The 25,320-nt window shown below is 41.9% G+C and overlaps 1 protein-coding gene across 5 annotated transcripts in view; it reads right to left on the reverse strand.

The window, feature by feature from the left end:
* Nucleotides 1-7,707, reverse strand: part of SLAIN2 (SLAIN motif family member 2) — a 93,285-nt gene extending 85,578 nt beyond the window's left edge. For 3 of the 5 annotated variants that reach the window (XM_024131987.3, XM_024131985.3, XM_028491862.2), the window contains exon 1: nt 7,131-7,651. In XM_024131987.3, the coding sequence (XP_023987755.1) occupies nt 7,131-7,519 (389 nt within the window). In that variant the 5' untranslated portion in view covers nt 7,520-7,651. Of the gene's footprint in view, nt 1-7,130 lie in introns of all 5 variants that reach the window. The other 2 variants (XM_024131986.1, XM_055085989.1) reach the window with 2 other exon arrangements.
* Nucleotides 7,708-25,320: the final 17,613 nt, after the last annotated feature.

Consider the following 25,320-nt stretch of genomic DNA (forward strand, 5'->3'; position numbering starts at 1 on the left):
ACAAAGAGGCAAGAAAAAGTCTCTTGTCTCTTCGGCAGCTCCGCGCCTGTTTCTGGAGCTCCTTTAAGTGGCGCACTTAAACCCCTCTCCTCGCGCACCAGGAAGCAAAGAGGGAAGAAAAGGTCTCTTGCCTCTTCGGCAGCTCCAGACTTCTCCCAGACTCCGTCCCCCAGCTAGCTGTGGTGCACTAACCCCTTCAGGCTGTTTTCACTCTGCCAACTCCAGACCTCTCCCTGGGATCCGACTGAAGCCCTAGGCTCAGCTCCTAGCCCCCGCCCACCCCAGTGGGCGAGCAGACAAGCCTCTCGGGCTGGTGAGTGCTGGTCGGCACCGATCCTCTGTGCGGGAATCTCTCCGCTCTGCCCTCCGCACCCTGTTACTGCGCTCTCCTCCACGACTCTGAAGCTCCCCCCTCCGCCACCGGCAGTCTCCGCCCGCTAAGGGGCTTCTAGTGTGTGGAAACCTTTCCTCCTTCATGCTGAATTCTCTTAGCTTTTGCTTGTCTGTAAAGCTTTTGATTTCTCCATCTAATCTGAATGAGATCCTTGCCGGGTAGACTAATCTTGGTTGTAGGTTTTTCCCTTTCATCACTTTAAGTATATCATGCCACTCCCTTCTGGTTTGTAGAGTTTCTGCTGAGATATCAGCTGTTAACCTTATGGGAGTTCCCTTGTATGTTACCTGTCGTTTTTCCTTTGCTGCTTTCAAAATTTTTTCTTTGTCTTTTATTTTTGCCAATTTGATTACTATGTGTCTCGGCGCATTTCTCCTTGTGTTTATCCTGTATGGGACTCTCTGCACTTCCTGGACTTGGGTGGCTATTTCCTTTCCCATGTTAGGGAGGTTTTTGACAAATATTTTCTCGGGTCCTTTCTCTCTTCTCCTTATCTTATCTGTTCTCCTTCACTTATCTGTTCTTCTGCCTCAGTTATTCTGCTATTGATTCCTTCTAGTGTATATTTCATTTCAGTTATTGTATGGTTCATCTCTGTTTGTTTGTTCTTTAATTCTTCTAGGTCTTTGTTAAACATTTTTTGCTCTTCTCAATCTTTGCCTCCATTCTTTTTCCGAGGTCCTGGATCATCCTCAGTACCATTATTCTGAATTCTTTTTCTGGAAGGTTGCCTATCTCCACTTTATTTAGCTATTTTTCTGGGGTTTTATCTTGTTCCTTCATTTGGTACAAAGTCCTCTGCCTTTTCATTTTGTCTATCTTTCTGTGAATGTGGTTTTCCTTCCACAGGCTGCAGAATTGTAGTGCTTCTTGCTTTTGCTGTCTGCTCTCTGGTGGATGAGGCTATTTAAGAGGCTTGTTTCCTGATGGGAAGGAGTGGTGGTGGGAAGGGCTGGGTGTTGCTCTGGTGGGCAGAGCTCAGTAAAACTTTAATCCGCTTCTCTGCTGATGGGTGGCGCTGGGTTCCCTACCTGTTGGTTGTTTGGCCTGAGGTGACCCAACACTGGAGCCTACCTGGGCTCTTTGGTGGGGCTAATGGTGGACTCTGGGAGGACTCACACCAAGGAGTACTTCCCAGGACTTCTGCTGCCAGTGTCCTTGTCCTCACAGTGAGACAAAGCCACACCCCGCCTCTGCAGGAGACCCTCCAACACTAGCAGGTAGGTCTGGTTCAGTCTCCTATGGGGTCACTGCTCCTTCCCCTGCATCCCAATGCACACACTACTTTGTGTATGCCCTCCAACCGTGGAGTCTCTGTTTCCCCCAGTCCTGTCGAAGTCCCGCAGTCAAATCCCGCTAGCCTTCAAAGTCTGATTCTCTAGGAATTCCTCCTCCCGTTGCCGGACCCCCAGGTTGGGAAGCCTGACGTGGGGCTCAGAACCTTCACTCCAGTGGGTTGACTTCCTTGGTATAAGTGTTCTCCAGTTTGTGAGCCACCCACCCAGCAGTAATGGGATTTAATTTTATTGTGATTGCGCCCCTCCTACCATCTCACTGTGGCTTCTCCATTGTCTTTGGATGTGGGGTATCTTTTTTTGGTGCGTTCCGGTGTCTTCCTGTCAATGATTGTTCAGCAGTTAGTTGTGATTCGGTGTTCTAGCAAGAGGGAGTGAGAGCACGTCCTTCTACTCCACCATCTGAACCAATCTCTGAGCAACTGATTTTTGACAAGGGTACCGAGACAATTTAACGGAACAGAAAAGTCTTCTCAACAAATGGTACAGGGACAACTGGATATCCACATGCAAAATAAATGACGTTGGACTCCTACCTCACACCATATAAAAACTCAGAATGAATCAAAGCAAGTGTTGGCAAGAATATGGAAAAACTGAAACTCTTGTATAATGCTGGTTGGAATGTACAACGGTGCAGCTGCTGTGGAAAACATTATGGTGGCTCCTCAAAAAATTAAACATAGAATTACCATTTGATCCAAAAATCCCACTTCTGGGAATACACCCACAAGAAATGAAAGCAAGGACTTGAACAGATTATTTGTAGGTCCCCATTCAGAGCAGCATTATTCACGAGAGCCAAGAAATGGAGGCAATCCAAGTGTCCACCAACAGATGAAAGGATAAAGAAAATGTGTTATATACTATAATGGAATATTATTCAGCCTTCAAAAAGAGGGAAACCATGCCATATGCTACAACATGGATGAACCTTAAGACATTATGCTAAATGAAATAAGCTAGTCACAAAAAGACAAATTCTACATGATCTACTTATAGGTATCTAAAGGGGTTAAACTCATAGAAACACAGTAGAACAGTGCTTGCGAGGAGCAGGGGGAAGGGGAGTTACTCTTCTGTGAGTGTAGAGTTTCAGTCATGCAGGATGGGAGGGTTCTGGGGGATCTGTTGCACAACAATGTGCATGTAGTTGACAGTACTGAACTATAAAATTGGAATTTTGGGGAGGCTAAATTGAGGGAAATTGTAGTTCAAATGAGGCAAGGTGATACACAGTAAGCCAAAAGGTAGCTTGAAACAGGTTTAAGTCTACTCTTCCAAATAATGGCAGATAACTGAAATCTTATCACCAAATTATTGTTGACCTGAAATCTGTTGATCTGAAATATCAATATTATGGCAAGCTCAAAAGCCTGGATAAGACAAAATATGATAATTTCTAAAGAGAAAAATCAGCAATGTCTAGAAATTCCAGACCAGACTGATTCCCTGCAAAGTTCAAAACTAGGTTAAACAAAATGTTCGTAAAGTTAGAAAAGGAAAAACCCAGAAGATTCATCATGAACAAGTCAAACCAAATTAACTGCAATGTCTATGCTGATAAGTTTACTTCATTGCAGGTAAGAACTCTGTAAGGCACCATATAGCTTAATTATAGCAAGCCACTTGGGAAAATCTTTCATAATATCCATACAGGCAAAATGGCATATGGGCTTGATAATAATAAGAAATACTAACAGTTACTGAACAACCATTGTGTGAGTTGATTAATGATGTTCATTAATCTGGAGGGAGTCTAGTCAAGCTGCATACTTCAGAGCCCTTTATTCTGTCATTTTAATATTTTTATCAACAACTTAAATGAAGACCCAGTAGGTATGCCTATGAAATATGAAAATGACAAAAAAATTTGGAAGGAAGAGATATTAAATGCCTAAATCAAGATTAACAAAATGAAATATAAAAGCCTAATATTCAAGCTAAAAAAATTCATTACAGAAAACCAGGGTTAGGAAGACTTAGTGTAACAGCCTATGTATAAAATATATGGAGTGTAATTGAAACTACTCACTCATTTTAAGCATAAATAACAGAAATTAAAACAGTTAATGAAATATTTGGTTTCAAAATAATAGCATTTAGCTCAAGCAAGACATATCCACCACACACTGTCTGGTCAAATATCATCTAAAATGCTGAGTACGGTTCTGGGTACCACGTTTAATGACAAGGAGCAACCAGAATTCATTAAGAGAAAAATGACCACAGTTGAAAGATCAGAGAATTACATTATCTAAGGAATGATTAAGTAAACTGGGATTGTATTACTCTGAAGAAGAGATGAGAATGCTCAGAGTGTGCGGTGGGGAGGAGTCAGCAGGGTCATGATGGTAGTATTCAAATATCCTAAGGGGCCATTCATGTGGAAAAGGAATCAGACTTGGAGAAAGCAAAATATAGTGGAAACAGCATAAGCTATGATGTCATAAAGACCTAGATTCAAATCCTGGCTCCATCATTTACCATCTGTTATTTGATGCTTAGAGAGAGAAGTGTCCTTACTTAGAAAATGATACCTACCTCATAAATGGATAAAAATTAAATGCAATTAAGTGTAAAAATGTTTATAAGTTGCCTGGCATAGACTGACACACTGTGATACACAATAATGTTAGTTCCCTTCTCTAGACTTTTCTGAGTTGTTCTATAAGAGCATTTTTCAAACTGATAATTAGCCATTAATGGGTCACCACATCAGCTCAGTGGGCTGTAACCAGCATTTTTTTCTAAAGAAACAGAACAGAAAATATTAGCGCTTTACCACATATACTAAGTATAGTTTTGTGAAACTTTTGTTTCAATTATTCATAAACGTGTGTACTAGGCTATGGTATAAAATGTATTTCTTGTCATGAAGCTGAGATTGAGAAAAAAACAAAACCAAACCGTGAAAGCCACTGCTGTTAAGTACAATACTGTTTTCTAAGTGTGTTCTACAGATACTAGTTCCTTGGGAGCGCAAATAAGTTTAGAAAACAAACCATACCACTTAGAGACTTACTATATTCAATACATATTAGCATATTTTAAAAGCCCAGCATTAAAGAAATATATCCCAGATATATTTGATCTCAGACCCACAAATATTTTTTTCACACAATATCTACTAACACCTTCAGGACTGGCATTTTGTGGTATACATTTGGGAAAAAACATTCCTCTAGATGAAAACGAAGGAAATGGGTATAAGTTACAGAAAGTAGACTTTCAGCTTGCTAAGAAAAACTCTTGACTCTTTAAATCTTCCTCTCACTGCTACTAACACCCACCACCCCTTATAACTTATACTCCATACACATACTCCAAAGCACTTTAAATATGATTTTCAAACTTTCAATTCACACAAATCTTTTCAGAAAAAGCACAGGACATCTATAACATCAAGATATGTAACCAGGATCAAAGTAGTAAGCAGGAACCAATTGGCCAAAAGAAACTTCTGGCATAGTATTTTAAAAGACTTGCTTTACCTGAACAAAAACACTGTGATCAGAAACCAAAGCAGCAAAAGACTTAATCAGCTTCTCCAAGGGGAGTCAATGTGTTCTAAGAATACATAGTCTAAAATGGGCTAATGAGTGCAGCTAATCTTCGTTATTATTAAGAGCATCATTATCATCATCACTTGGAAGAGGCATGTGAATATTTAGATGATTCCGACTTCTTTTAAAGTGTATACATACCTAGGATTCCTTTGTAAGGACGTGATTTCACACTAATATGAAAACTGTCACTACCACAGTCAGTTCTAATAATATTTGGTATCACTTGGCAATAAAATAAAGGCTTGACATCATATATTCAAGAGCATCTCTGTAACTCAAACCTTTCTAATTGAGAGTTACAAATATCTCTGACTCTGCTCTAGCAGTTGTCAGAGCATAAAATGCCCTTCCCACTCTTTCTCCACCCTCAGGCTCCAAAACCACCTCTCCTCAAAGTTTGCCCCAACTAGACTATTATTTTCTTCTCAATTTCTGAGCACGCTCAGTGCTTTTTGTCCCTATCACTCTTTTAAGCAATTCACTGTGTATTTCCTAGCTTATTTCTTTATTCCTCCATAAAACTTGGCTCCCAACAAGACTATAACTTCCTTAATGAACAGGGATCAACATTTAAGAATCTCCCTCAAGATCCTGAAAGCACTCACTAAATATTTCTTGCTTTAAACAACTAGGCTTAAGAGTAATAGTGGCTAGTCTCACAGAGCTTATATACCAGACCCATGCTAAAAGCATACATGGATTATCTCACATAATCTTCACAACTCTACAGAGGTAAGAACTATTATCTTCTCCATCAAACAGAGGAAGAAAATGAGGCTCTGATTAACTTGCCCAAAGCTGTACAGCTACTAAGGAGCAGAGCCAGGACCTGAATCCAGGCAAAGCTCTTAACTACCTCAGTACACTCTGTAAGGGTTGCAGCCCTGCAAAATCGGAGTCTATGAAGGATTTCAACTTCACTAAGTTAGAAGTTTCAGTTTCAACAAAGAGCAGAGATACTTTAGCTAAAAATTAAAACTTTAAAAAAGGATAAATTAAGACAAATTAAGAATTTCCCATTGACATCTTTATGCAAGTACAATAAAACATGAGGGAACTCCTCTCATGTCCTTTCTATATATGGAAGTGATATTACGGTGTGGGTCACAATTTCATCAAGAAGTAGCTTATGACAATACAGTTCGGTTTAGATTTTTAAATACAGCTGTTTTTCTCTGCCCCTAGGATGACATGGAAATGAAATATAGATAACTGTCACTTCACAGCTTCGAAAAATGCCAGACCCAATTCTTGTTTAAAAAATGAGAGCCAGGGCTCTTGTTCCACCCTTGACTCGTCACACAAAGCAGCACCATCCTCTGCCCTCTTCACACAAAGCAAGCGTCACCCTACCACCCAAGGGGGAGTGCTGATCCACACGGTCTCCCCATCGCCGCCAGAAATGTACCCATCTCCCACGGGTCCAAAACACTGACCACTGCTCGGACTTAGATTACCCTGGTCTGCTCCGCGCACCGGGTGACACCTCATCACACCCAAAATGCTCAGGCCGCCATCCGAAAGCCAATATTTCACACAAAGCTGGATCCCTTCCTACAAAGCAGTTTGCCATCTCCGACTCCTCCCACGGCGAGCAGCCCTTCCTAGGCTGTGCCAGCCCCCAGACCCCAACGGGGTCCAAAGCTCAGAGGGTCCCCAACCCAGAGGTGAACTGGCCTCAAAGCCTGTTCCTCTCGCAAGCCTCGAACCCCCAACTCTCGCTGACCGTTCCGCAGCCAAAGCAAGAAAACCACGAATCAGAGAGCGGACCCCGCTACACAAAGCGAGGTGTCTTACCAGGGGGCCCTCGGAAGACGCTCTCCGCCCCCGGGCCCTTCCCCGCCCAGCTCCGGCCCGGAGCCCCGCGCTCACCAGCTCTCCTCCTCCTCCTCCCAGCCTGACAGGCGCTCCAGCTCCTCGGGCCGCAGCGGCTCCACCTCGTCCAGCAAGCCGCCCTCGCCCGCTGCCAGCAAGGAGGTGGCGTCCCGCAGCTCCTCGCTACTCGTCCGCCTCGGGCCCGACCCGGCCCCGCAGCCCGACTTGGCGCTGAGGCCCAAGGGGAAGCCCCTAGGGGACGCCGCTCCGGAGGAGGGAGTGGACGCGCCGGCCCGAACCGGGCTGCCAGGCCCAAGGGAGCCGGCGCCCTGCACGGCCCCGGAGCGGCTCCTCAGCTGTTCGTTCTGCTTCTCCAGCTTCTTCACCAGCTCCTGCAGCTTCCGCACCTCCTGGTCCGCGTTCACATTGGAGTTAATGTCCTCCATCCCGGCCCCGCCGCCTCGGCCGCCCGCCACCCGCTCAGACTCACAGCGACAGGGAAAGAGCCAGAGGAAAGAGGCGCCGCCGCCGCTCACTCTAGCCGAGGCGCCGGCATATATCAGGGCCAGGCCCCACTGCCAGGGTCCCCCCCTGCTCCGGTTCCGACGCACCGCTGGCCCCAGCCGAGCCGCCTCATCTGCGCCGGCTCCAGGATTGGGGGAGGCGGCGCCAATATCCGGCCTCGACCGCCATCTTCCCTCTGTCCCTCCGCCCCCCTCAGCCCGGCCCCGTCGGTGACCTCAGAGCGTTGGGGGGTGGACCGGCCGGCGACGGGCGCTGAGAGGACCGGGCGCCGATCTCGCGGAGAGGCGGGGCCACGGGCGAGGCCGGTGGGGCGGGGCCTAAACCGGAAGGGGCGGCCCGGAGCGTCGGCGGAGGCGGGTCGCCGTCCTGGTGGCTGAGAAGAGCGATTACGGCCGCAGGCGGGGCCCGAGGGGAGTGTGGACTTGGCCGCGGGTGGGGCTAAGATTGCAAATCGAGACTCTCCCTCAGCCCCGCCTGTTGGCCTTGGATGAGCACCCGCTTCTGGGTCCAGCATCCGAGCCTGTCCTCCCACCTGGCTGGTTCCCTGGTGGGCGCTCAGCCCGGCTCCGTGGAGAGACAGTTTGCTTCGTCTGTTTGTTCAGCAAATATTTTTTCGATGCCTCCTTGAAATAGGAAATTGTCGGGGCTGGTAGGATCCTCAGACCATCTGTGACCCATTTATTCTTCTGAAAATGAGAAGGCAGAATCGCAATGGTTAAGAGAGGTCTAAGGTCAAAATAATAACCATAAATTGTTAAGTGCTTACTACGGGGAGACACTGTGCACTTTAAAGGCATTATCTAGAATAGTTTTCCCGACTTCACTGCAGTTTACTGCACACTGGCACGGAAGCGGCGATAGAAAACTGCTCCTCTCTCAACTTTGTCTGTTAATTGATGCAGAATCTGCTCTTCCTATCGTTTTCTTCTGAAAATCTTTTTCATAGTCTTGAAAAAATTTGTGTATTGAAAGTACGTAATAAACATGTTGACAACTACTGATGAATGCTGACAGAAGTATGACTAAGAATCTGCCTTCAGTCGCACCCGTTTATGATTCGTACTACTGACAGCAAACAAAACAAAACACCTAAATTCTTTGTTTTGATCACATTCACTGCTCTTGAGTTGTGAGTTGTGAACTACTGGTTTATGTTTGCAGCTTTCCTCTAATTGCCTCCTCCACCCTTTGTTAATAATTATCCAGTCCTATTACATACACCTGGGTGTGGACTCGCATGCCATGTCATACTTGCTTCTACCCTTTAGCCTTCCTGTGGTATATTTTCCTTACTTAGGATATTCTACCAAATCTGATTCCTTTTCATAAAAAAACTCTGCTAAATCTGATTCCTTTTCTTAAAACTCATGCTCACCCATCTAGGAAATTTTTTCCTGACAATTCCACAGCGATCTAGTGGTTCTGTTTACTCTAGCATTGCCTCATCAATAGTTTGCAACAGGTGTCTGCACTGTTAAAAATTTTGCTTCTTTTTCTAAGTCACTTTCAATTGTTTTTGTCTGTGTACCTGATGAAACGGGACCATTCATTTTAGTTTTTCATGTCTAGTAGAGTGTCTGACACAGTGGACATTTAATATCTGGTTTGTTGAAAGTTATAAGGAATGTAAATTCTGATAGGTCAAGGACCAGATAGATGGTTATTCATAGCAAAAAAAGCATTGAGTATTTTTGACGTTTGCTGACCAACTATAAATAAGTAGAATATCGGGACTTCCCTGGTGGTCCAGTGCGTTAAGACTCCACGCTCCCAACGCAGGGGGCCCAGTTTCCATCCCTGGTCAGGAAACTAGATCCTGCATGCATTCAGCAACTAGGGGTCCGCATGCCCCAATTAAGAAGTCCGCATGCCACAGTGAAGATCCTGCGTGCTGCAACTAAGACCCAGAGCTGCCTAAATAAATAAATAAGTAGAATATTTTCCTAGCTATGCACACCTAGTCAAAGGATATCTTTGCATCACAATAATTGTATTATCTATATAATGCACATCTAAATATTATTGCTGTCTCTGGCACATCTGAACTAGTCACCAGAGTGTTAAAACAACACAGCTGCTTCACGTATAGCACTTTCACTTGCATTTAATAGTTTGTGAAATAGATCCCAACTAGCTAGGTTCTGTAACAAGAACATTTCAAATATATTCCTTGAAAAGAATAGTTCATATAACATTATGAAGTTCATGGGGGCAAGGAGAGGTTGGTGTCATGTGGAAAAATGCATGGAGCATCAGAACACTGGATGGCAGATTCTAGCTATACCACAAATCTGGTACTTGACTTTAATCTCTGATCCTTACACAGGTCATTCTGGCTCTATATTCAAAATACTCCTGAATACTTCCTAGCACCACGACTGGTACAGCTGTAGTTCAAGTTGCCATCTTTTCTTGTGTAGCTTATTGTGGTATTCTCTTAATGGGCTGTTCCACTTTGCTGCTTACAATCCGTGATGCACAGAGCAACAAGATGATCCTTTGTGTAAGTCAGATCAGGTCACTCCTTTGCTAGGGATCCTCTACTTGATTTCCAACATACTTAAAAATCCCAAATCCTTTCCTTGGCCTAAAAGATTTGATACTTGGCAACTTCTGCAGGTATCTCATTGACTACCCTATTCTTCCCCTCCGTCACTCTACTCCAGCCACACTGGCCTTTCTGATGTTCTTCAAACCTGCAAGCATGTTTCTACTTTAGGAACTTTGCACTTGCTATTCCCACTATCTAGGGTCAATTTTTCCTCCAAACTGTCACATTACTAACTCTCTCCCTTCATTCAGATCTCAACTCAAATATCACCACCTAAGTTCACTATCCTCATTATTATGACCCTCATAAAATAGCATCCCTATCATTCCCCATCCTCTTAGCCTGTTTCGTTTTTCCTCAGACACATCATCTATTTCTTCCTTTGTTTATTGCCTATCTCTCCCCAGTAGAATGTAAACTGTGTGAAAACAGGATTCACTGATGTATCCTTGGTGCCTAGAATAGTGCCTACTGTGTGGTAGGTGTTCAGTAAATGTTGAGTGAATGGATGGATTTAGGTCGAGTGAATTTCAGATAAATGCATTTATTATGTCTCAAATCATTACAGTGGAGATTCCTAATAATGTTGAATGGTTGATTTTCTTAATTATATTTTCCTCTTTCAAAAGAGCAACATGTCACACTACATATGTCATCTTCAAAACTAGGTCATTCTCCACATCCTGAATGCCAACAGCCCTTAAGAACTGCTGAGGAGAGAAAGTCTTAGGTTCTCACTGAGACGTATGAGGCCAAGAATACTTCCATTCCATCCTAAACCTGTCTTTCTCTTTCGGGTTAACTACAATTCTCTGGTGACTCAGAAGTGTTAGAGCATGTTTTTTAAAAGTCACTCTAAAAGTGACTCTCAGGTAGACATGAGGAGTAAAGCTAGGAGGTGTCTGCAGTATGCACAATTATCCCAACTGGCTCTTCAGGTGTTGTCTTTTTGATACGCTTGCTTTGTTCCTGGACAAAGGAGTTGCTTTTTTTCTAAGAAGGTGTGTCCCTTTCCATAACTTGTTTCTACTTTTATGTTACCTCTTGGTGAAACTCCTGACAAAGTGGAAAATATTACAACCACTAAAATTATTTAAGTAAATAAACTATTACTCAATGGCTTAAAGGTATTTAGCAATCCTAAAATCCTAAACAAAGGTGTGTGTGTGTGTGTGTGTGTGTGTGTGTGTGTGTGTGTGTGTGTGTACGGGTGCGCGCATATGAGCACATGCCCAAAAGGAATTTAGAAATTGCTAGGCACTTACAGAAATATTTGCATTTGTTTAAAAAATGCTCAAATTCTTTGAAGAAAGCTTTACTATCCAGTACATTTATTTTGTCTTCACAGGCACACACTGGACCAGTCATTTCCTACATGTTCTCTCTCACCTATTCCTCACCAGCATTCTTCCCAGAGATCTACCTCCCTCTGGTCTATCAAGAGGGCTCTTCTTTACTGCCTTGGCACAGGCAACTTTAAGAAGGAATCTCAAGAACTTTAAAGGCTATGTGTATAAGAAATTCTGAATTGAAATCTTGGGGACAAAAAGAAGAGGGGCACAGGATTTGAACCTAGAATTTTTCCAGTCAACATAGATCAAATCTTAAAGTTATGGGATGCCTCAAAAGTAACCATAATGGCAGGCATCACTTCCTTAAGAAGGTACTCTGGCCACAGGTTGCCCCCTGTCACACTGTTGGGGGCATGTATTATATTGATGTAAAATGGGAAGGTCCACAATAGGGCAGAGGTAAACAGGCTCTCAGACTCTTAGAAGGGTGCCGTCTTAACCCCAAATGAACAATACCTAGTCTCCCACCCTTTTTGTGGTAGCAAGAGGGAGGATAAGATGGTTAAATAAAATTTATTATTTCCTCCTTTCTTTAAGTAGTATATCAGATAGTGAAGTTGGAAAAGTAGAGTATGAACCACTTCTGGATATCCATGATGTTCTAGAGAACCTACCATTCAAGGATAGGAGAAAACTTAAGAACCATCTAAATCTCCAAGTTGATACAAGTTCCAGTAATCTGATCTAAGATTTTAAATATATTATTCTGAGTATTGACTTAGAGATGCTAGAGAGATAATAGGCTATGAACAGAGGCTTGTATTAGGCTAAAGTAAATTAAGCTGTCATAGAGATATTTATACAGTTACTCTTTTATCTAAGAAGTTGTAGAGAATTCCATTCCTGAGTCTTTGGGATACTCCTGGAATATTACACAGACAGAAAGACATAATCAATTATTCAATTTGCTGAAGCACATCTAGAAATTTCCTTTCTTATTCATCATCATCCTTATGTAAACAAAGTTATATGTACCCTGGAAGTGTAATTCTGTAAATATCTAGGTCTTTTTGAATTAGCCCAATAATAATAGTAGCTAACAATTATTGACCACTTTTATGATATGTAATAATTCATTTAAAACTCACAATTGCCCTTTGAGGCAGCAGCTATTAGTATCATCATCTCCATTTTACAAATGAGGAAACTGAGACAGAAATGTTAAATAATTTCCCAGAATCCCATAGCCAGGAAGTAGTAGACCTGGTTTTGAACACAGGTGGTCGGACTTCAGAATCCGCACTCATAATCTCCAATAATTCATGACCAAGATGAGTTCTCCATTGTTCTCCTTACAAGAATATTGATACCTCAGTCAGCTACCATCTGGGGTGGGGATTGGGAGCAAGAGTTATTGCTTTTTTTTTTTTTTTTTGCGGCACGCGGGCCTCTCACTGTTGTGGCCTCTCCCGTTGCGGAGCACAGGCTCCGGACGCGAAGGCTCAGCGGCCATGGCTCACGGGCCCAGCCGCTCCGCGGCATGTGGGATCCTCCCAGACCGGGGCTCGAACCCGTATCCTCTGCATCGGCAGGTGGACTCTCAACCACTGCGCCACCAGGGAAGCCCGGTTATTGCTTTGATGATACCCAACAACTTGATCCTCTTGCTCTAAGAGCAGGTTTGCCAGTTTTGAAGTCTCAGCACCTCTGGGACTCAACACATTGAAACAATCTGTTCCTTAGAGAGGGAAGCAATTCCTTTATGCCTTGCTCAAAAGACTTCCTAGTAGGCCATTTACTCCGACAGTACTCCAGATACTCCAGAGAGGTGGGTGGAAGGGTCCTGAAGACCATGTCCCTCCCACCCCCAGTCAGCAGTTTACTAAGATGAAGCTTCAGCATCTGAGCTTCGTACTGGAAAGGCTGGTAGACTAGGCCAGCTTGCAGGAGTTTTATGGGGAAGAAGTTAGCAGAGGCAGTCTAGGGCAGTAATATTACCACCACAATCAACAAAGCAGGAAGATTTAAAGGTCAGAGTTTAATGGCAAGAGTCCTAGGCCTATACATGAGAGAAGGAAAAATTGAACTGGCCCTGAAACAAGCGAGACAAAAGCAGATATCAAAAGACAAAGTGTAGAGCCAGGGAAACAGATGAGAACAGGAGGAATGGTCTCAACAGTAGATGAGAGGGGTGATTCTCTGCTAAAGCTAAGTGGTTGCAGGCCTTTTAGCAGGTTGTGTGGGAGGAAGAGTTGCATTTAAAGGGCCAGTGATGCTGCTGCCTGTCTGGGTTGTGAGTTTCTAGTCTTGGGACACACTGGTAACCAGATATGTTGGACTAGGGCCCGCTCTTCAGAGCTCCCTGATGCACAGGAGTCCACCATTGTGTCGATCTGTAAACAGATTCCGTCTCCCCAAAGTTCCTGGAAACCAGATAGCTCTCATCTCACATCTGCAATCTAGTCTAGAGAAATGAGGGTAGGGTGTCGGGCAGGGAAGAGATGAGTAGCAGGGCATGGCACAGGTGGTTCCCCTGTTATCAGTGGGTATGGTTTCCTTCACATAGGGCACCTGCACATGAAGAGGTGGCTCTCAGTTCAAACAGAGCTGCTCTGTCTGTCGGCATGGTTGTCTACCCCAGCATTATGGAAGACTTGTTTCCTCTTTTCTACCATCACCATTCTCCCAAATCGATTGCACTTTCACTATTGCCGGTTTTTGCAGCCCCCCGCCAGTTGATCAGGAGGTGTGGCCAGGTATTCAGGCAACCTTCAGTCACACACAGCTGTCAGTTCACAGTTCTGCTTCAGCATCCTCTGGTCCTTCAATACTGGACCCAAATTATGATGTGATATCTTTGTAAACAACTCTTGAGAAAACCACCAAAATTCTGCTGTGCATTGGCAGCAGGACAGATCATGGTGTTGCTGGCAATGATCCTGGTAGGGAGAGGGTATGTATTCTATGGGATAGCAGGGTAACGCGTATTGCTTTCAAAGATGGGATTGCAGTGTGCGTGGAAGGCAATAAATTTCTCAACCTCTCCGACCGGCAGGATAAAAGAGATGCTTTTCTATTTCTCCACCACAGATGCATTCAGAGCTACATCATAATGTTGCACAAGGTCCCCTCCAAGAGTGGGCGTAGCCTATTAGACTCCAGGCAGACAAAACAATTCCTCCTACACTTAAGTCAAAAGGCTGATAAAGGCCACCACCTCCACACAGAAGCTGATGTGCTCCCTGAGCACAATAATGTAGTTGCCAGATCTTCCACATGACTGTAGTAATGGGCTTGGCTCTGGAGCTTTATATTTGGGCAAGAACATTCAGTCATCCCTTGAAGGGTCAGCCCAGCAATTAACCAGCCAGGATTAGTTCGATGAGCAGAGAATATGGGCAGGAGCTATGTGAGAAGATCCGTAATGATGGGCTAGAGGGCTCCAGGCTCATTTTTATTGGGTCAGTCTAGCTTAAAGCCACAAGTTCAGACAGTCCTTTCCCTGACCTCTAAACAAATGCTAAATATCACACCTTTTTTTCTTATAGTTTCTTAGAATTCTTACATTCAACTCTTCAGTTGACATGGGATTTATTCTGGTGGGTTGTGTGAGGCATATCTCTAAATGGACAGTTTTATATGGGGCATTGTTGTATGCTGGATTATACTCTACGTATTTATTCGGCCACTGTTACTAGTTCAAGGTGCACTGTTAAGGGCCAGAGATGATAACGGTCATAAGGACTGTGCTCCTTGCTCTGGAGCAGCTTATTGTCCAATTAAGGGGATGAAATGTACACAAGATAACAATACATACAAAGAACCATGTGAAAACTGCCATGTGAGCCATATGCACAAGAGAGAATATAAGGGATTTTTTGGTGTGTTTGTTTTTCCTCTGATTTTTTTTTTGAGAGTATTAAGGGAATAGAAGTGGAGTCTTTCTGCTTGAGATAATAAGAGCTTTCCCAGAAGAAGTGTGATTTCAGATGGGCCTTCAGGGATAGGTAGCTATTTTAATCTTGACTTGTTGCTTGCAAAGAACAGAAAACCACTTGAATAATCTCAATTTAATCTCATCTCACTTGTAAGAATCGATTCCAAAAGGAAACTGGAAAAAAATATGAACAGAAATATGCACAAGGCAGTTTACTATTTTTATGCCATTATCTGTAATATCAAAAGACTGAGCGCAACCCTGATGTTATCAATATGGGACTAGTTGAGAAAATCATGAAGCATCCACACAATGGAGGACTAAGCCTCAATAAAAAGGAAAGAGAAAAATATCCATATGTCTCCAAGATAACTGGTTCAGAATGGTGCTTAGTGTCAACAGCAGGAGGGATATAAAATATATACATATATGCTTATATATGTACAAAAATATACATATAAATAAAAAATAAACAATGGAAGCCTAAACCAAAAATCGATTTTTAAAAATGGTGACCTAATGAGGAAGGAGGAAACAGAGTGAAGGGCATAGAAATTGTGAAATAAACTTCATATTTTATGGCAAGACAAGAAAAATTTAAACATGAAAAAAATTTTCTCTGCCTTTTGGCCTCCTCTCTCCCCTCACTGTGCAGAGTGTATCGGCATTATGCATCAGCCACAGCTCCCCATCAGCAGAAATACCTGCTCAACCATAAAGAGCAACATTCTCCTAGCACCAACCAGACAACTCCTTTAAAGATTACATTCCTTCTTGATCTTTTAAAGGGGTCTCAATGATCCACCACTGTGTACTTGCAGATCTGGATTGTGTAAACTGTCGATAATATATCATTTAATGTACAACCTTCTGTCTCAAAAAATTTTCAGAACTGTACTTTGACTTCTAATAGGTGGAACAGTTCTCAGAGCTTTCTGAGGAGCCGTTCCCAGGTTATAATCCTCAATTTGACTCAAATAAAAATTTCCATTTCTTTTTTAGATTGATTGATTAATTTTTCATCAACAAAATAGAATTTATCTTGAGTTTATCTTGTAACATGATTTTGACTTTGGAAACATGTAAATATTGACATGCTTAACAAGCAAAAATTAAAAGTAAAAAAGGGGAGATATTAAAAAGTTGTATCATACAAAAATAAACTCAAAATGGATTAAAGACCTAAATGGAAGGCTAGACACTATAAAACTCTTAGAGGAAAACATAGGCAGAACACTCTATGACATAAATCACAGCAAAATCCTTTTTGACCCACCTCCTAGAGAAATGGAAATAAAAACAAAGAAACGTAAAGGTCTGTCTGGTTGGGAAAAGGGAGTCTCTTTTGAGGCGCTGAGTTGCCATGGAGCTTTCCAAAAAGGGGCATTTGACCAAACTTAGAATTTAATTAAGGCTTTCCAGTCACCATGCTCAGAAGTATTAACGTCCTAACCCCTCCCCTCCCTGTTTCATTAAGAGGCCTAGATTTTCTTTTATTGGTTGTGTGGATGATTTGGTGATGAAATTCAGAGAGAAATACTTTGTTCTGTTATCAGGGACCCTGAGATAGAAAGACTCATGAACAGGTTCTCATGAGAGACACAATACTGAGGAATTTTTTTTTTAAAAAACTCATTAATTAAATAACTGAATGAAGATGGTTCAGCCTGATGCAGAATAAGGGAACATTCTGGATTTTGCAACAATAGCGATGATAATAGTGATAAGAATAGCAGCGAAACTTGCTATCGCTAAGATTTGTTTGAGTGTTTACTATGTATAAGGCCCAGCACTAATTACTTGGTCTGTATTATCTTTTTAATCCTCCCAGCAACTCTTTGGGGTAAATATATCCATTGGGGATTAACAAAGGCTTCAAAAAGATGGAACTTCATTCCTCTCTTATGTAAAAGAAGTCCAGGGCTGGTATGGAGACCAAGGCTTCTTCCAGCTCTTGGTTCCACATCTTTGTGGCCCTCATCTTCTCGATCCAAGATGGCTACTGGCACGCCAGCCATCACATCATTGGCCCAAACAGGAGAATGAAAGAAGGAGCGTGGCTCTTGTGTTCTAAAGAGACTTTTTAGAAATCCCACAGCACAGTTGCTTTGATCTCATTGGCCACATAGCAGCCCCTAGTTACAAGAGAGGCCTGGACGTGGAGCCTTTTGGTTGTCTGGCAATGGACCCAGTTTAAAAAATTGAGGTCAGCAGCCACATAGCACAGGGAGCTCAGCTCTGTGCTTTGTGACCACCTAGAGGGGTGGGATAGGGAGGGTGGGAGGGAGACACAAGAGGGAGGGGATATGGGGATATATGTATACGTATAGCTGATTCACTTTGTTATACAGCAGAAACTAACACAACAATGAAAAGCAATTATACTCCAATAAAGATGTAAAAAAATTGTTTTTAATAATAATAACAGCAAAAAGATACATTGTATTAGCTACAAGACCAGATTATCTTCCAGTTATCACTTGAGATATTAATATTACAAAATTGGTATCCTATTAAGAAGCAGTCAGAGATGATGAAGCCAAAACATGTAAGAGAAATAAGCATTATAGTTGTGTATCATGTGTGCTCATTTATTTTGAAAAAAAAAAGATTTTTCTGGATATTATAATGTTAGTGGTATATGTCAACTATTAAAAAATCTAATGAGTAAAAAAAAAAATGTTGTATTATAACATCAGAGAGTAGGTAATACAGTGTGGCCAGGCCACTTGAGGAACAGAACTACAAAGTAAGAAACCAAGGAAATGTCCTTCATCTCCTTTAATGAGTCATTCATTTATTTATCCAACATATTTATTGAGCATGTACTATGTACCAGGAATTGTTCTAGGCAATGGGCATATAGCAAAAAAATCAGAGGAAAAAGACCTGACTTCACAGAGCTTACATTTTACTGATGGGTGACAGACAATAAACACATAATTAAAATGTAGAGTGTGCCATATGATGATGGTGCTATGGAGAAAAATAGAAAAGAGAATAAGGAGTGTGGGCAGGGGTGGTATTGAAATTTTAAATAGAGTGGTTAGAGAAAGCATTGCAGAGAAGATGACATTTGAGCAAAGGTCTGAAGGAGGTAAGAGAGCAAGACATGCAGGTAACTTAGGAAGAGTATGCCAACAGAATAGCAAGTGCAAAGGCCCTGAGGCAATAATGTGCCTGGCTTCAAGGAAGAACAACATCTATGTGGCTAAACTGGAGTGAGTGATGGGGAGAGTCTTGGAAGATGAAAGTCAGAGGGACGGAGGAAAGAGTCTGTAGGACCTACTAGGCTCTTGTAAAGACTTTGGCTTTTACTCCAGCTAAAATGAGAAGAAAAGGGAAGATTTTGAGCTGAAGAGTGACATGATCTGATTTACATTTTAACAAGAGCCCTCTCTTCTCTGCTTCTTGCGTGTTTGCCAGTTGCTCCATTCCCCTAATTCTCTCTCAAAACTTCTGCTTACTCATGGCTTGTGAGTTCCCTTCACAACATCAGTTTACATGTGGGTTTTGTTTGGTGTTGTAACAACTGTTGACATTTGTGTGCCTACTGTGACCTAATCACTCAGTCTCTCAGTGTCTCAATTCCAGATTCTTGGGTGACATAATATTAGACTCACGTATTATTAGGCTAAGATTAGTCCACTGTGGGAGAACAAGATGAGGTGGGGATGGGGGCAGAGATGAACAGAATCCTATAGTATTTCCAGGAAGGGATTATGGGCAGAAAGGCAATAGTTAGCACATCAACTTCATCAGGTACCTCAAATATTTTGGGTTTTCAACGTATACATAACAGGGCTTCCCTGGTGGCTCAGTGGTTAAGAATCCGCCTGCCAACGCAGGGGACACGGGTTCAAGCCCTGGTCCGGGCAGATCCCACATGCCACGGAGCAACTAAGCCCGTGCGCCACAACTGCTGAGCCTGTGCTCTACAGCCCGCGTGCCACAACTACTGAGGCCTGCGCGCCTGGAGCCCGTGCTCCACAACAAGAGAGGCCACCACGATGAGAAGCACGCCACAAGGAGGAGTGACCCCCGCTCGCCGCAACTGGAGAAAGCCTGCGCACAGCAACGAAGACCAAATGCAGCCAAAAAGAAAGAAAATAAGTAAATTTTTTTAAAAAAGAATATATTCAGTTTTATAAAAGATAACATGTAATTTGTTCTATTTAAATTTGCGATTACAGATTAACTCTACTGCTAAATATAGCTGAAATAAATTCTAGTTTCTCTTGGGTTAGAAATGGGACAAACAAGGAGAAAAAGGAAATATATTTTCTTAAATTTCAGAGATAGACAACAAAAAAGTACTAACACTAAATTAGAGGAAATAGTGCTTCTAAATATTCGTCTTTCATTAAGATTGAAAATCTTGGTTCTATAATTGATTTGTGGACCATTTTCTAATTTAGCTAATATTTAAGCACTCAATTGCTATGCTAAGTTCTCTATAAAGTGAATTAAACTGATTAATTCAGTAATTTATGGTTTCATCATCTAAGACATACATATCAATAAGTGTAACTGAAGAAACAGTAAATAAATCATTGATTTGTTTACAAACTACCATTCCATAATCACTGATTGGAGAGAAATCATAGAATAAGGTTACTGTGATAGCTGGTTTATTTCCAAAGACTATATGACTTTCTTCATCTACAGAGTTCTGGGTAACCAGAATTTCAAATTCATGTACAAACATAATTTTAAAAATCTGAAATGGTCATGAGGGATTAAATGAGGGCATTTAAGTCCCTTAGTACTGCCTTGAATTTCTTTTAAAGACAGCTATAAATGTTCCAAGTTTTGTTTTTATTCATACAGAATCAGAGTAGTTCAGATTCCCTTAAGCAGGAAAAACATAAAACAATACCCTTCTTGACCCTTTGCCACAATCTACTCTTTATTTATTTATTTTAAAAATATTTATTTATTTATTCGGCTGCACTGGGTCTTAGTTGCCGCACACGGGATCCTCGTTGCCGCGTGCAAGATCTTCATTGCGGCATGTGGGATCTTTAATTGTTGCATGCGAACTCTTAGTTGTGGAAGTGGTATCTTTAGTTGCAGCATGCAAACTTTTAGTTGTGGCATGTGGACCAGGGATTGAACCCAGGACCCCTGCATTGGGAGTGCGGGGTCTTTAGCCACTGGACCACCACGGAAGTCCCCACAGAATACTCTTTGGAAAAAGAAAATTTAAAAAGTGAAATTAGTTTTAAAGAATTATTTCAAATGCATCATCGCCAGGAATTTAAATTGTTCTCCTCCATACCAATTGTTGTGAAAACACATTAATATTGTTTTCAAAATATTCTATACCTTTTGGGAAGAGTTTTTTTTTTTTTTTTTTAAGAAAAACAGGTTCTATGGGACTTCCCTGGTGCCGCAGTGGTTAATAATCTGCCTGCCAATGCAGGGGACACGGGTTCGATCCCTGGTCCAGGGACATCCCACATGCCACAGAGCAACTAAGCCCATGCACCACAACTACTGAGCCTGCGCTCTAGGGCCTGCGTGCCGCAACTACTGAAGCCCGTGCACCTAGAGCCCATGCTCTGCAACAAGAGAATCCACCGCAACGAGAAGCCCTTGCACCGCAATGAAGTAGCCCCCGCTCGCTACAACTAGAGAAAGCCCAGGCGCAGCAACGAAGACCCAACGCAGCCAAAAAAAAGAAAAACAGTTTCTAATGGTAAGGTTCTATAAGATAAAAACTAGTAAACATTCCCTGAATTCATTTGTAAAAAGTGCTAAACTTATTCCCACAACCATTCTAAAAGCTACCACGCTCCAGAGATTTTGGTGGATGTCTGTTATTTTTTGGGGCTTAGGGCATCCTGTCCCTATCACCTGCCTGGTGGGAGCCATTTCTCCCTGGATCTCTTGCATTTCTGCATATCTTGTGAGTGAGGCACTGCCACCCTTGTTCTGGATTATCTTTTCAAGGATGTTTATACAACAAACAACCTTGGAATATAAAGATAATGTCTCTCTGTAGCAAAAAGAAGGTTTGTTTACGATCCAATACAATAAAAATAATGTTTCCTCCCAGGGCCAAGGTCAGGCATGCATCTTGCCCATTATAAAAGATTTGGGTTCCCTAAACTTGGAGTTTCTCACCTGTAACACAACACACTGGGTGTGAAAGCACCACCTGGCTCTCTTCATGTCACCCTGTGGGAACTGGAGCTCAGAACCAGTGCAAATGCTGATACTCTGGCTACTGCTATGGGTATGAATGATATATTGTTCTTTGTCTCTGACTCAGGAACCTTCTGTCTTCTGCCAGAATGTAAGGGTAGCAGGCTAACTTGTTAGCTTGCAAGTAGGGTAAAATCCCTAGGTTCCCTACAGTACCCCAGTTCCTGTGTTGAGTTCTTTCCTAAGACACATCTGTACCTTTGCCCTTCAGCTTCCTGAGAGAATCCTGTATCTGCATCTTTTTAACGTCTTTATTGGAGTATAATTGCTTTACAATGGTGTGTTAGTTTCTGCTTTATAACAAAGTGAATCAGTTATACATATACATATGTCCTCATATCTCTTCCCTCTTGCGTCTCTCTCCCTCCCACCCTCCCTATCCCACCCTTCTAGGTGGTCACAAAGCACCGAGCTGATCTCCCTGTGCTATGCGGCTGCTTCCCACTAGCTATCTACTTTACATTTGGTAGTGTGTATATGTCCATGCCACTCTCTCACTTTGTCCCAGCTTACCCTTCCCCTCCCTGTATCCTCAAGTCCATGCTCTAGTAGGTCTGCATCTTTATTCCCATCTCTGCATCTGCATCTTAAATGGGCTTCCTTTACTTGTAAACAAAATAGTCCTGATACGGCCAAGAAAATCTGTTTCTTTTTGAAAATTGAACAATAGGGGGAAATATTCAAGTGGTTTTCTAAGTGCTTTCATTCAACAAATCTTTATTGAGCCATTCCAGGTATTTTGCTGTATGCCGGGGCTACAATAGTAAGTAGCGTGTGGTTCATAGAGGTTTAATTCTCATAAGAGAAACAGCCTAAAGTATTAGTAAAGTATAAGTAAAGCAACACATAATAGTTGCAAATTGTGAGAAGTGTTGTGAAGAAAATGAAAAGGAGATGAAGGAAGGGAATAAAAAGGGAGGCTACTTTACAAAAAGTTATTGGAGAAGGTGACTTTGCGAGAGGCATATTTAAGCTGAAATGTGAAGAATGAGAAGGCAAAAGATCGGTACAAATTGAAGGAACAGTAAGTGTCAAAGCCTTGAGATGGGAAGCGCTTAGGAAATGTGAAAATTGAGAGAAGAACAAATGTGAATAAATGTAGTGAGGAATGGGAAGAATGCCAGGTGGGGACTTAGGCCAGATTATTCAGGGATTTACTCTGTGTACAATGGGAAGCTATTGGAGAGTCTTAGGCATTTAAGTGACAGGACCCAATTTACATTTAAGAAAACAAGTTTTGCTGTTGTGTGTGGGATAGGCTGGAGCAAAGCAAAAGTGGAAGCAGAGAGGCCAGTTAAGAGTTTGTTGCTTTGTCCAGGAGAGAAATTATAGTGGCCAAGAACAAGTGGTAGCAGTGGAGATAGAGAAAGTGGATTCTGTGTACTGGGGAGACTGGGACAGTGGATGTGGATGGGGGTGGCAACCTAGGGGAATGGTGGGTGGGGAGGTTTGGGGCTGTAGAAATCAAGATTGCCATTTGGGGCTATGTTTAGTTGTATATTTCTGTGCAATGCCCAAGGGAAGATATCAGGTTGGCCATTGGAAATTGGAGCCTAGAGTTAGATATGAGATATAAATTTGAGGGTCATCAACAGATACATGGTATATGGTCCCAGGTTCATAATTTCCAGGATTTGGTGCCTACCCTCCCCAAATTGGGGCATGCAGGAACTTCTGAATCTCCTGCAAACCACCCACAGAACATGAAGCGCTGGGAGCACCATCTCCAGATATCTCTCTGCCTGATGGTGCCACCATTACTATTTTTTTTTCTATCATGGATATTCCAGGTTGGTGAGGGTCTTCCTATAAGGTGGCCTCCTCCCAGAGACCCTGACAGAAAGGTGCCTTTGATTTCAGCCTCCACCTCAACCTACCTGGAGGGTTTTTACTGACAAAGTTTAATGGGGTAGAGTTCTGGGTCCTTTCCCAGATTTATATCTATCCATGTTCATGTCTGTAATCGAAAATAACATTCCCTCCCTCTCCCCCAAGCATAAGTGTTTCTTCTTTAAAGACTTTTTAAAGACAGTGGTGCTTTTTTTGGACATATACATTACGTACTCTAACATTCACCCATTTTAGGTTTATAATTCAATGAATTTTAATAGTTCACAAAGTAATATACAAAGTTGTGCAACCATCATCACCATGTAGTTGTAGAATGTTTCCATCACCCCCTAAAAATCTTCTGTGCCCATTGGCAGGCACTCTTTGTTTCCTCCCCCATGGCTCCAGGCAAACACTAATCTATTTTAGGCAATATTTTGGCCTTTTTTAGACATTTCATATAAATGGAATCATACAATATGTGGTCATTTGTGTCTGGCTCCTTTTACTGAGCATAATGTTTTGAATTCCATCTGAGTTGTACCATATATCAACATTTCATTGCTTTTTTATTGCTGAATTTCCCTCCTTTGTATGGATATACAACATTTTGTTTATCCATTTGCTTGCTGATGGCCATTTGGGTTGATTTTGGCTATTCTGAATAATGCTGCAGAAATAACATTCTTATTCATCAACCTCATTGTGTTGTTGAAAGAATTACATAATTTTTTTAAATTGAAGTATAGTTGATTTACAATGTTATTCCAATCACTGCTGTACAGCAAAGTGACTCAGTTATATATACATTCTTTTTTTATATTCTTTTCCATATGGTTTATCACAGGATAGTGAATATAATTCCCTGTGCTATACATTAGGACCTTGCTGTTTAACCATTCTAAATGTAACAGTTTGCGTCTACCAACCCCAAACTCCCAGTTCATCCCTCTCCCTCCCCTGCCCCCCTTGGCAACCACAATTCTGTTCTCTATGTCTATGAGTCTGTTTCTGTTTTGTAGATAGGTTCATTTGTGCCATATTTTAGATTCCACATATAAGTGATGTCACATGGTATTTGTTTTTCTCTTTCTGATTTACTTCACTTAGTATGATAATCTCTAGTTGTATACATATTGCTGCAAATGGTATTATTTAGTTCTTTTTAATGGCTGAGTAGTATTCCATTGAATATATGTACCACATCTTCTTTATCCATTCATCTGTTGATGGACATTTAGGTTTTTCCAAGTTTTGGCTATTGTGAATAGTGCTGCTATGAACATAGGGGTGCATGTATCTTTTTGAATTATAGTTTTGTCCAGGTATATTCCCAGGAGTGGGATTGCTGGATAATAAAAATTACATAATTTTTGAAAATTGTGGGTTAAGGGTATAATTTGGGGTGAATTTTCCTCTATTTTCCAATTTTTTTTTGGAAATTTGGTTACACTGTGTGTATAGTTTTAAAACTAAACTTTATTTATTTGATTTAAAATTTATCATGAAATAGTTTAATCATACACAAAGGCATAAGGATTATAATTACAAAAAATCATGTACCTACCACAGCTCAAGAAATGGATGTGGGAAATTCCTCTGGGAATTCCCTGGTGGTCTAGTGGTTAGGACATGGAGCTTTCACTGCCGGGGCCTGGATTCAATCCCTGCTCGGGGAACTAAGATCCCGCAAGCTGCACAGTGCAGCAAAAACAAACAAACAAAATGAAATAGCTCTCTGTCCAGGAGATAACTGCTATCATTAATTTGTATTTTCATTCTCATTCATATCTATGTGCTTTTACATGTATACATTCTTACAAAATACCCAGTATTTTTTGCATGATTTTAGACTGAATATACACTCTATGAAAAATAATAGTACTATGTATTCTTCTCAGT

This window comes from Physeter macrocephalus, chromosome 7 (genome assembly GCF_002837175.3).
Source record: "Physeter macrocephalus isolate SW-GA chromosome 7, ASM283717v5, whole genome shotgun sequence".
NCBI lineage: Eukaryota > Metazoa > Chordata > Mammalia > Artiodactyla > Physeteridae > Physeter > Physeter macrocephalus.